Source organism: Parus major, chromosome 4 (genome assembly GCF_001522545.3).
Source record: "Parus major isolate Abel chromosome 4, Parus_major1.1, whole genome shotgun sequence".
Lineage (NCBI taxonomy): Eukaryota > Metazoa > Chordata > Aves > Passeriformes > Paridae > Parus > Parus major.
In genome coordinates, this window is record NC_031771.1 from 33145115 (window position 1) to 33158227 (window position 13113).

The 13113-nt window shown below is 38.2% G+C and overlaps 1 protein-coding gene across 2 annotated transcripts in view; it reads left to right on the forward strand.

Annotated features, from left to right (window-relative positions):
• The window catches only part of GALNT7 (polypeptide N-acetylgalactosaminyltransferase 7), a 70451-nt gene that overhangs the window by 45171 nt on the left and 12167 nt on the right, over nucleotides 1–13113 (forward strand). The window contains exons 3-7 of one of the 2 annotated variants that reach the window (XM_015624626.2): nucleotides 626–792; nucleotides 6601–6731; nucleotides 6992–7071; nucleotides 8905–9087; nucleotides 12403–12520. In XM_015624626.2, coding sequence (XP_015480112.1) covers nucleotides 626–792; nucleotides 6601–6731; nucleotides 6992–7071; nucleotides 8905–9087; nucleotides 12403–12520 — 679 coding nt within the window. Of the gene's footprint in view, nucleotides 1–625; nucleotides 793–6600; nucleotides 6732–6991; nucleotides 7072–8904; nucleotides 9088–9239; nucleotides 9423–12402; nucleotides 12521–13113 lie in introns of both variants that reach the window. The other variant, XM_015624625.2, reaches the window with a different exon arrangement.

Sequence of the window (13113 nt, forward strand, 5' to 3'; positions counted from 1 at the left end):
AGTCAGAATCTCTAGTAGAGACTTAATTTGCTGAAAGATGAAAAAAGGAAGGATTTTTTTCATTGAAATCAAAAGTGCTATGTCTCTATGTTCGGTGATAGGAACTATATTAGTATAGTTGGACAAGGGGCTAGTGATCAGTAGGGAAATTTCCAGTTAAGGAAATAATTGGTGCAGTTGAGAAAATGGACATTACAATTGGAAATGAAAACCATTGATGATAAATGTGATTTAGAGGTATTGGAAAGTGTGGAAGGTATTGGAAGTACTCACATTGCTTGTTTCTAAATCATCTTTAACGCCTCAGGAAAAAAGACCTGAGTGTCTACACTATTTTTGTTTGGGTTTTTTTATCTCTCTCTTTTCTTGTATTTTTTTTCTCCATGTGTTATATCTTATAAGATTTTCGTTTAAATTGAACCAGGTCTGAAACTTGTCCTCAGTAGTCTACTTTTTATTTTTATTTGTATCTGTATCTTGATGCACTTCAGCTGTATTACCTTTTATATCCTGACTCTCTTAAACCTGAAGGATAGCTGTCAGTGAAGATTTCATTTGCACAAGGAAGCTGTTAAGCAGCTGTAGGTCACACTGTGAAAACTAATGAAATCAACTCTTTTTACAGATGCAAATACTGGCATTATGACGATAACCTGCTCACCTCCAGCGTTGTCATCGTCTTCCATAATGAAGGGTGGTCCACACTCATGAGGACAGTCCATAGTGTCATCAAAAGAACACCAAGAAAATACTTGGCAGAAATTGTTCTGATTGATGATTTTAGCAACAAAGGTACGTTTGGAATATTAACACGCTCCTTTGTAGAAAAGAGAATTTTTTTGTTTTCCTGAAATAGTTTTCTTTTGATTTATTATCTGCCATGGTTTCAGTTGACTATGAGAGAAAAGATTGCTTCTTCACAGTTGTTTGAGCTCTCTACCACAGTTTTTGGGTAGTGTGTAGAAGCAAGCTGGGATAGCTGGTATCTCTCTTAGCTCTTGTGAAAACAAGTAGTTTGAAGAGTATCAAAGGGGTAAAGCCTGTCAGGATTAACAGGTTGCCTTTGTTGCATATAGGATTATAGATGTCTCATTTTTTTAACTATAATAAAAATCTACCTAGACTCAAATTATTCTGATTCATTTTCAAAATCTTTTTTCATTTCCAAAATCCTTTTTTAATTAAACATCACATTAAGCTGCTTATTGTTTCTTATTGAAGGGGGGAATCTTTTAAGAATTTAAATCTATTTTAATTTCTGCCTTTCTTTGAGTCCTGCATGCCAACATATGTCCAGAGATTTTCTTCTTCCTTTATAATTTACATTCTGATCTTGGTTTATAATCAGGATGCATGTACTTGTACTTGCATATATTTGTCTTATAAATGTAAGCATACACTGTTTTTTTTATTTTTTCCTGTCATGGTGATATCATCAGCATTAATGCAATACAAGGCCAAATACAGAGAGGAACTAAAAAGTGGTCTCCTAGAGATATAAGTTGATTGAGACAGAGGAAAATAGAGTGTTTTCAAACTTTAAACAAATTTCAAAATAGTGCATCAAAGCTGCACGTTCTGTCAGATTTTGTTGTAGCATGGTTCTTGAATAGATATTGACAGTGAGAAGGAGTAGACACATAAATAAAAGCATAATTTTGACTGTGTGGCATGACAGTTTCTTCTAGACAATGTTAATGATGGCTTTGAGCAAAGGCAAGTTTGGTCAGCAGCACAGGATACCCTCATCTTTGTTTTCATAGCTGAATTGTGTAGTGGCATAGAAAACAGATGACTTCTGAAACTCTCCTTTTTATTAAGTTATCTGGGCTTCTCCCAGTTCCAGTCTCATGGTAGTTGTTTTCTATGGGTGTATTCACTACGAATTTTCTTAATTAACTCATCACATAGTTCAGGTAGCCTTTTTGGAGTATAAGCCACAATTAAAAATAGTTATGGTGTGTTATTTTTTGCATCATACCTGTAGGTAGGTATCATTTTCTGTTTGCTTTAACAAGAGAGGGAAAGTTACCTGTGTTATAAACTTGACTACATTTGGCTTAGTCTAATAAAGATACTGAATGCTAAATTATAGTCTTCTGTATCCTTTAACAGCTGTTGAGAATTTGGCTTAGATATACACACATGCTATAAACCAAAAATATCCTTTCTCCTAAGGGATATAATTTTAATAATTCAGTCAGCAGACATATGCTGTGTTTTTGCTTTTTAGCTAGGACTGACTTAGCTGTATAAAGTAACTGTGACACTGATTGTGTCTAGAATACTTACCAGATTTTTCACTAATGATAGGTTTCAGTACTTGGGTTTCACATGACTTGTAGCTGACTCTGTGCCACGTATATGTAGTTCATGGAATGAGTTCTTCTGGCATAACAACTTGTACTATTTTTCCATTATATGACGTATTTTAAAAGAAAGCAGTATTTTTTAAGTTTTTTTTTTATTTTTTTTTTATACAGAACTTTTTAGCTTTTCTTCTCATGAATGAATGGTTAGCAGACACAGCCTGGACCTAAGATCCAGCAGACCCTTGACTCTGAATTTCTCACAGTTCAATTTTCCAGATAACTTTCATAAATCACAAAATTCAATAAAGAAAGCTTGAGGTGCAGTTCTCTCAGGTATGAGTGACTGGTAAGACAAGCATGGACTAGTATATCTCTAAACACCTTGCTGCAATTGCACTAGTTCACTATATTAGTTCTTCAAATAGCTTTAGGCTATTACTTGGTAAATATAATTAACTTCATTTCATTAATTCAAATTATGTTCTAGATGAAAAATGGCCAAGAGAGCAGAGTCTTGCTCTACTTCTTTTTCCCTGGAGAGAGGGATGGACTAGTATGAGCTACAAAGTGTGCCAAGCTGCCTGAAGAGTTCACCAGTTGTTAGGAGAGCTGCAAAATACAAGCACTCTTAATTACAGCAGAGCTGCTGGTAGCTTTTTGCTTTTTCAGCCAGAAGAAAAGTCATGCTGACAGCACAGATACAGGATTTTCTTCTTCCCCACCTGCTTCCAAGCTGCACATTTCATGTCTTGCTCTCCACCCAGCAGACCACCTTATGCTCTTGGCGCCTGGTGCTGAGTGCCATGTGCTGGACTGGGTAGATGTTTGCTCATGTTCAGTGTGACTGTCCTTATTTCTTAGCTGCCACCCTCTCAGGGGATATGAGATTAAAATGGAGCACAGCAGTTGCAAACACTTGTAAAGGCTGCCTCCTAAAACCCCCTGCCTTTTTTGAGATAAAGCCCCTTTCCTTATGAGAAATCCTTTTTTCATCAGAAGGGAGTTACAGCCGCATAGAAGTTTATATATGTCACGTCTTATGGGGGGAGCAGTTGAAATGCTTGGAAAATGTCCTTTTCATTATAATTATTAGGATAAAGTCAGTTTGGAGCAGTACTTTTGCTGAATAACTCTTTCCTTAATCTCTCCTGCAAACAGCAGGCTTTGGACTGTGGAGAACTGTGCAGAGATATGTGCTGAATTCTACTCTGGCGTTTTTTCCCTTGTCAGAGTACAAAGAGTACAGTAACAAGAAGATTGCCAAGCTAATGGAATGATTCTATCTCCATTTTCTATGGAGACCTCTGTATTAATTCATGTTAGAGTCCAAGAAATGTTGCAGCAATTCCTGCCACAGTGTCAATGAGGCCAGGCTGTTACACATGAGGGGATTTTTTTCTCCAGTTTTTCTTCTATTCTCAATAGAAGCACTTTATTCTTCTGTGAATGCTGGCTGTGTAAAGGAAACAGCTGTTCTGGAGGGGCAATGAGAATTCATAAAACTGTATTTTCTAAAGCTTCCTACAATTACAGTTGTTTGTATAGGTCTCCAATGCTTGTTATGTATTTGGGCACCAGTTTGCTTGTGTTCTGAACATAGAGGCCAATATCTCAGCTGGAACTGCTTTTGTTGCCCGTGCATCTGTAAAGGGTGCCTGTGAGGTAAAAAATGCCAGTTCCTAGTAGTGTTTAAAGGTTTTGTCTACCTTCTGTGTTTACTTACACGTTCTTTATTTCCAACCGATGCAGCATCCCATGAGATAACCAAAGGGGAAGTAATGAGCATAGGCAGGCAGCAGTATTTTTATTAACCTGTGTAATGGTGCTTGCCATGGGGAAACTGAAGCAGTAATCAGTGCTTGTGTTAGAGCTGAGAGCCCCACCTTGAGAGTATTACAGAACAGGGTAGTCTCAGGCAGGAGGCAGCTGCTCTAGGAAGCACTTCTGATACCATTTTTCTAGTTCTCAGACTGCTGTCCATGAGTTAAGGGGTGAAAAACTGCCTTCATCCTCCTCCTCCTCCCCCTTTGTAATCTGCAGTGCCTAAGGTCCTTTGGAGAAAGTATGTGTTTTTAAAAGACACTGATTCATGCTTTAATCATGCATGTAGACATGAGAGAGGAGCTCAAACAGGGGAAAGCCAGATTGGTGATTATAATATTTTGAAAGGTAAAATATACATTTTTGAACAAAAACCAGATTGTTGTAAGGCTGTTGACAGATGTCATAAATACACATTCTAGGTGAACAAAATTTAATGCTGGCCAAACAATATTTTTGGCTATAAAACTATCAGGATTTTTTACACTACTGTCATGCAGGCTTTGTAGGATGGGAAGGAGGAAAATTTCATCTTTCCTGTGGGAAATAGCACTTGCTGCTAACCCTGGCATGGTTTCAGATAATGGACTGCAAGGTCCTGAGACTTGTACTGTGGAAAAGCTTTACACAATCTATATGGCAGGTTTTTACTGCTCCCTCTGAGTCTTACATAGTTGAACATTTGATAAGTAAAACATTTGGCCTCATAGGCAGGAGAGCTGGAAATAACTTCAGGTTTTAAATCTTTAAAACATTCCTGACAGTCCTTCATATGTAACATATGCTTGGAATTTACAGCATAAATAATGGTGTGGTATAAAGATTCTCTTAGTACCACTTCAGTATGACCTCAAAATTCAGTTGATTTTGTCCTGTAAAAATTTATATCACAGCTATCAAACCATATATTCTTATTTATTACATGGCATGTTCTTCTATACAGCATATGTGATAAAATTGTTCTTTCTCTAGTTTGACATTTGTGTGTCCTTGAAGTTTTCCTAATGCACAAGGATTTACAAAAGAAATTTTAAATGTGTGTGGGAAAGGAGAATACATAAAACTTGGTTGAGAAAACCTTTTCTTTTACAAAGGTGGAGAGGAAGGATAATAAGAGTATCAAAAGATAGTGATTTCAAAAGATTGTTGTTTGGTAGAATTGCTGCATTTTCAATATTGGAAACTTCACTTCCAAGAAACACCATTTCCTTTTCAATTACATAGCTTTTGTTCAAGCTATTTTTTTTTAAATACTGCTGACAAGAATATGCAACATACCAAAACATAAGTTGCAGAAGTCTGCAGACTTCATCATTTCCATTCAGGTTGCAGAGAGTGTTTCTGCTGAAGTAACCTGATGGCATGTTGCTGCTGAAAGGGACATCCTCCTGCTTCCACCTCTGCGTGTCCCCTCCCCTGTTAGATCAGCACAGGCATGGCATCTATCAGCCCCTCGCAGTGGTGCAAAGCAAATCAGTGCAAGGATGCCTCAGCTGTAGATTAGGTGGCTTATTTTGGTTCCTGACTGAGAGAAACCGAAGCTGTAGGCAATTCTTTTGAGCCTTTGAGTACAAAAATAGATTTTTAACAAACACAGTAGCTAGATCAGCATAGCTGCAAGCAGCAGGTGCCTGATTACCAGCCTTTCTGCCTTCGTGAGTTTTCTCAACAGCATCATCTGTTATGGGCAAAAATTTTAAGCAACACTAGCATCCTTTTCTCAAACTGTGTGGTAGGAATGTGGTTTCCAGAGAAATTTGGCCAAGGCAAATACAAATCTGCAACTACAAATCTGAAACCATTTAAGCATAGCTCACTGTGCTTCTAGTGTGGTCACTTACCCTTTACTGACAGAAGTCCCTTTGGCTAAAGGTTTGTTGTCTCCTCAGCATGATGCACTTCTGGCCCTCCAATTATTGTCATTAATTTCATTAAAAGATTATTGTAATACCTCCACAAGAGGGAACAGGTCTAGATGAAGGAGGGCAATAATTTGAGCATGGTAGGATTCTGCTGCAGATTTCCAGATTACAAATAAACTGATCAAAAATTCTGTGAGGCAGAAAGTGAGTGAAGGGAAATGTTGAACTGAAAAGTGGTGTCTTCAGCTGTACATGTGACATCATCTGATGAGGAAAGGCTGTGTGCTGAAGTGTAGAAATTTCTCTGGCTGCTTGGAATACAGATGAAAACCTGAAAGCCACTATGTGCTAGATTGAAGCGATTGAGTAGTCCACCCAGCTCCCTGTGGTGTGGCCAACCACTTCAGCTGCCATTTCTTCAGATGTGCCAGACACAAACCTGTGCCATGAGGTCAGTGGTCTTGATCTCCTCAGTTTAAATGTTTGTCAGTGGTTAAATTAAAGGTTCTTGTAAATGTCTGTAGGTATTTTTGGGGTTATCTTAAGAGCACAATCGTCTTTATTATTAAACCTCACCAAATATTTTTTTCTTTGCCATCTGATAGCACACTTACAAGAGAGGCTGGATGACTATATAAAGCAGTGGAATGGTCTTGTAAAGGTATTTCGAAATGAAAGGAGAGAAGGCTTGATCCAAGCTAGAAGTATTGGAGCCCAGAAAGCTAAACTTGGACAGGTAGGAGCCAGTTCATTCACAAGTCTGTCTTATTTTTCTTTTTTAAGGGGAAAGGCTGTGGTGGTTTCAACAGATATGAGGAAATTATTGATAAATAGAGATAAATAGGTAAATTTAAATTTAATATTGATAGAGATAAATTTTACTCATTTTATCTTAATTTTCTTGTTTATAGTGAATGTATCTCAATATAAATAAGCTTAATTAAATCATGATGTTGTATACAGAAATATAAGTTTGGTTTTTTTTTTCTTTCAAAGGTTTTGGTTTACCTTGATGCCCATTGTGAGGTGGGAATTAATTGGTATGCACCACTTATAGCTCCTATATCTAAGGACAGGTAATGTTCTCTTGTTATTTCCTGTGTCTGGCCTCTTAGGAAGAAAAAGTAACAGTAATAATCTTCTCTTTACAAAGTACAGTTAATATGTTTTATATCTATATCAATATTTTCCATATGATGATTATATTCTCTTCCAGCATAAAAGATACATAATGAGGAAGGAATATAGTCAGGCAAATTAATCTTCAGGTAGTTTATTTTAATAGGCATACTGAAGATTTTGTCTAGTGTAGATTATATATAACTCTTATCTTTTACGGCTGAGGCACTGATATTGAAATGTTCTATTCTAGCTGAATAAGGAGCATGATTGAACGAAAGAATGAAAAAAACTGTGGCTGGGTAGAGAAAAAGTAGCAATAAACATTTTGATTTCATGGGAGTTTAAAGCCCCTGTGATCTCAAGAGCTTTTATAGCTTACTCATGTTTGGTCTTGATGTATGGTCTTGTTTGTTTCCTCTGAAGTGCTCTGGGGCGTTGTCTGTAGCAAAGCGAGGCCAGGCTTGAGCCTGTGTCTGCCACAGGCACAGGCTCTGAGTCTGTGCTGGAAGTGCCTGCACTGTGAGGGGATGTCTTGGAGAGGTGGCAGAGAGATCCCCAGGGCTTTCATTTCTTCCAGCTGTTGAAATGCTGTTGTTGGTGTGTGCTGCCGCACTCCTAGCTTGTGTGGTCAGTGGTATGTGTGTTTAGGAAACCATGTGCATGTTTAAACTCTTTAATCACATAAAATAGCTGCTTAATCCTAAAAACTATTTGTTAACCTGCCGTGCTACCAGAATTCTCTTGAAGAATTGGGTTCTGTGTGTTTTAAATGCTGTAACTCAACCAAGACTCTATTTGGGCCAGAAAGTATCCTTGGGAAGATGGAAAGGCTTGTGTGCTCCCATTGTGTATTACTGTTTTACACAAGAAGGACTGGTGAGAAGAGGGGGTTTTAGAGGCATCCTCCAGCACTGCCCACAGAGGTGAAGGCTGCAGGAGGACCAGAGATGGCTGAGGCACACGGTGCCAGCAGACAGTGCTTGGCAGCCTCCTGCTGCCTCTGCCTCAAAGAACAGCATGATGTTAGCATGTCTCTTCTTCCCTGCCTTTTCTGTCTCTTGAAGTTTCATTTAAAAAGGTGAAAGTGCTCCAGCCTGGGTCACTGGGAAACTCATTGAAAAATGTGGGGAGCAAAACAAGATAATGTCTTTTCCTTGGTGGATATTGTGTGTGATAGATCACAATGAGGACTGTATTGCAAATCAAACAGGAAGAATTCTACTGAAAGCTGCTTCTAGGAGAGCACTAGTAATGTGTTTGGTTTTTTTTATCCTTACTTGGTTAAGTAAGGATAAGCAAACTTTTGGGGTTTTCAGGGCATTTGAATAGGACAGTATAATGGAAATCTGTGCTAACACTAGTAAAAGCTAAGTGTTTATCATACTTGTTGACAGCTAAGATCTGATATGAATAGAAATGACAGGAAATAATAATACTGTGAGAAACCCAGCCCCCTGAGAGTTCCTTCGTTGCCTCCAGCAGTGCTTTTTTAGATGACCACATAAAGGAAAATGTATTGATAAACCAATTGATATATTATCATTCTCTGACCTAACTTTTCTGTTTTCAGAACATCTTAAAACAACGTAAAGAAAAGACGATCTCTTTTTTCTTCTAATGAGGCTTCATTTTTTTAATAGTATGTTTACAGGTGACTTTTTATGTACACTGCATAATATACGTACAAATCTTCTGTAAACTTAATTAATGGTGTAAATTTCAGATTAGACAGATTACTCTTCTGAAATTGTATTTTGCTCTTTCTTTCCCTTCTATAAATGTTTCAGAACTACATGTACTGTACCTCTAATAGATTACATAGATGGGAATGATTATTCCATTGAGCCACAACAAGGTGGGGATGAAGATGGTTTTGCCAGAGGGGCCTGGGACTGGAGTTTGCTATGGAAACGAATTCCGTTAAGCCACAAGGAAAAGTCCAAACGAAAACATAAAACTGAGCCTTATCGGTAAAGCAAGCTGTTTACATACTGTGAATCATAGCGAATAATTGTCTAAACCCTTTCGTTTCTCCCCCCACCCCTCTCTCCCCACCAACCACGCTGGGCGCACGCGTGCCACGCGGGCCCGTGCCCATAACCGCGCCTGCCCTGCGCCGCAGAACCACATGCACTGTGCCGCTCATAGATGTCATAGATGGCAACACTTTTAAGATTGTGCCACAAGGGGGTGGTGACGAAGATGGGTTTGCTAGAGGAGCGTGGGATTGGAGTATGCTATGGAAGAGGGTTCCCTTGACCAAGAGAGAGAAGGAAAGCAGAAAGACAAAAACTGAACCGTATCGGTAATCACTAAATCACTTACCCGTTTCTTTTTTTTATTCCTGACGTCGCTATTAATCCACTAAAACTTGCATGTTACTTCTAGCCTGAGCACCCTCACATTTCTAACCACACTAGCTGCTTTGTTCAGTCAGACCTGTTTGCCACAGCTATTTGCTCAAAATATCTTTGCTACCTTGTGTTGCCCCTCCATTCCTGCTCTTGTGTGGTTAATAGAGTGCACATCAGAATTTCTGGGTTCCGTTTGGCAAAGTGAAAAATTGTATAACTGCGTTGCCAGGGAAAACTTTAATTAGCCATGATATTTTTTTTAAAGTACTGTTAGAAACAACAGTGCTTGTTTAACCATTTGGTTTGAAATAACGAGCATGCTGGAAGTATTTCTAATAGACGGTAATGCATAAAATCTGTAGCCTGCTGTCATGGCCTGATGCATGCATACAGCTGGAGGATTATGCATGTGTATCAAAAAAATTCCTTTTGTCATATTTCTCCCACTTGCTTCACAATGGATCACATCTGAAAAAGAAGCATGCTGTTTAAGAGTCTTGGCTAGATATGTTCTAAAAACTTTAATATAGTACACATAACATTTAAAAAATAAAAAAAAAAAGGAAGAAAGATAAAAACAGCACCTTTTATTGTGGGAAAACTCCAATAATTTCCACAGAATTTCTGCCTTTTTATTATGCTTTGTAGTGGGGTATGTTTTCTTCCCAGGAAACAAAAACTGCCTGGAAACCCTAGCTTAGAAACTACGGTTTCTGGATGGCTTTTCAGTACTGGGAGACTGTGGTTCTGCTGGTTTTTTATTACTTTCCCCTTCACACTTAACTAATCATATTACTACAATTGAAAGCAATCTTCACATCTTCAGAATCTAATGTCTTCTATTGCTTGTATATATGATTTAGACATTGTAAGAACTGATGTTGGTAATTCCCTATCCCCACCCATGATTGTTCTTTGCTAAAATGGCAACACATGCAAGCAAGTTATGAAGCTTTGATCTGTTTTGTATACAGTTTAAATAATACCATTTTCTGATGAAGCTGTCCACATTGGAACTTTAATATTCACTTAGAGGGGAATAAACTATTTCAAATATTGCTGTAGTGCTCTGTGTTTACCATCCAAACAGGTCTTAAAATCGTTTAAACTGTTCCCAGAAACACAGAACACATGTTCTCAGAATGTTTTAAAAGATGACTTTATTTTTAATAATACCTTCAGAGTTACAATGCTTCCTTTAAAAAGAGACATGCCCTGCATCTGTTTGTGTCCAGGCTGTGTGCATTTTCTTTCAGCAATACCAAGGCAAGTAAGACCAAGTAAAAGTCTTGCTGAAACCGTAGCCAGGATTGCTTGGCTTAAAAAGAAAACAAAAAGATCCTCAACAGCTTAAAGAGCTGAGGCAACGTTTTTGTAACGTGAGAATTGCCCCAGGACTGAATCCTTCTTTCAGTAACTGTGCTTACCTCTTTGTATCCTATGAAGTAAACTACTGAGCTTATGTAGGTTTTACTGTGTTCTTTAATACACTTGGCAGCATCTTGGAGCCCAAGACAGAAACTGCTGAGGCTTCTACACTTGCCAAGTCTTTATGGTGCTGGGGAAAACCAAAAGTGCTGGAAAGCCACGGGGCTGTGCTGTGCAAAGTGCTTCCCCCTGCTGTGTCTTCTGGCTTCTTAACCTTTGGACCCCCAGCATACAAAAGGAGCGTTGGGGGAAAATAGAGTAGGCAGCAAGTAGAAAGGGACATGTAGCAGTACCTTGGCATGTGATCTCAATGACAGATCCCAGTTTGGACAGCAGCTAAACTGATAATTATTCTTAGAGTCAGCACACGCACAAGCAAAGCAAAACAAGGACTGAATTCACTGCTTCCCATGGGCAGGCAGGTGTTCAGACATCTCCAGGAGAGCAGGGCCCCATCATGGGTAATGGTGACTTGGGAAGACAAACACCATAACTCCAAAGATTCCTCCTTTTTCCTCCAATTTTCATATGTTGAGCATGATGTCACATGGGTCTGGAATATCCCTTAGGTCATTTTGGGTCACCTGTCCTGGCTGTGTCTCCTCCCAGCCTCCCATGCACCCCCAGTGTCCCCTCCAGCCTGGCAGAACAGAAACCAGAAAAGGCCTTGGCTCTGTGCAAGCCCTGCTCAGCAATAACAAAAACATCCCCACATTATCAACCCTGTGCTCAGCACAAACCCAAAACACAGCCCCATGCCAGCCACTGTGATGAAAATTAACTCTACCCCAGCCAAAACCTGCACAAACTGTAATCCAGACCATGGTATCTTTTTGACACATTAAAACTTGCTGATTGAATGTATGGGGAGGTATTTACAAAGTCATGAAAAGAGGTAACCAAAAAAAAAAAAATACTAAACCAAAATGGAAACTTTGCCTTACTTTATCTAGGCCCTCTTAAAAATTTTACTTAGTATAATGTAAAGTGTCTCCTAATAGGACGAAAAGAACTAGAAGATTAGAAAGCTAGAAAAACTCTGTTACTTGTGTAATAGACAGTGTGTTCCAATGTGGCAGCTCCTCAGAATGTAAACCTGTGTGCAGTTTCAGATTATCTCAAAAACTAGAAAAAATTTTAAGAGAGAAATGTCTCATCACACTGATTCTCATCTCATTTTTTATTTAAGTTATTTGACTGGCTGAATGGGAAATTCAGACCAAGATTTTCTATCATCAAATTCATTAATTAAATATTAATTCTACAAATAATTGTAGAAGAAAACCCTAAACATAATAAAAAACTGTGACCTCACTAAAATTTATATAGATGCCACTTCAGAAAATTGCTGCAAGCTGATGACAAAGCTTTATGATTTTTCAGTGTATTGCCATTTACCTGATCTCTACTATATGTTAACTCAATTGCTTTCTTTGCTAAAGCTTTCTTTGACTGCTATTGTATCATTTTGGCAGAAGGATTCACACTGTCTTCCTCTTTCAGGTCCCCTGCAATGGCTGGTGGATTGTTTGCCATTGAACGTGATTTCTTCTTTGAACTGGGTCTCTATGATCCAGGGCTTCAAATCTGGGGTGGTGAAAATTTTGAGATTTCTTACAAGGTAACACAAATATTTGAAAACTAATTCAATTAAATAGATGGGGTTTTTTTTCTGTAAATACTTCTGTTTGGAGTTTAGATAGAACTACCTCTTCTTCATGAAGCACAGTTTTTTTTTGTGAGGAGATGTGACAGAGATGTGTCTCTTCAGTGTTTCCTTGTGGACTTTGGGGACAGAAGTATTCAGAGAGGTCTTTTTGTGCTGAAACACAAATTATGCGTAATCTAGATTATCAAATCTAAAATAATCAATCTAAGTTATTAATTATTTAGATTATCAATCTAAATAGATTTTGTAAAAACTTTGGGAACACCCTTAACTGCCCAAATATCCAATATGAAACCAGACTGGCAGATTTGATGGGAGGAAACTGAATGTTCTCATAGTGGGTATAGAAAAATGTTGTTTCTAATGAAAGCAATGATAGAGAACGAGTAGTTCTCATCGTCCTCAGTTTATGCATGTGCACTTGGAAAGTATAAAATGGTGCAACAAAAAGTCATCTGCTTCCTCCCTGCCATTTTTGTGAGTGAAAAATTATTTCATGTACTTTTCAGAATTTCAAGAACTTCTTTACAAGAGAGGTCTTCATA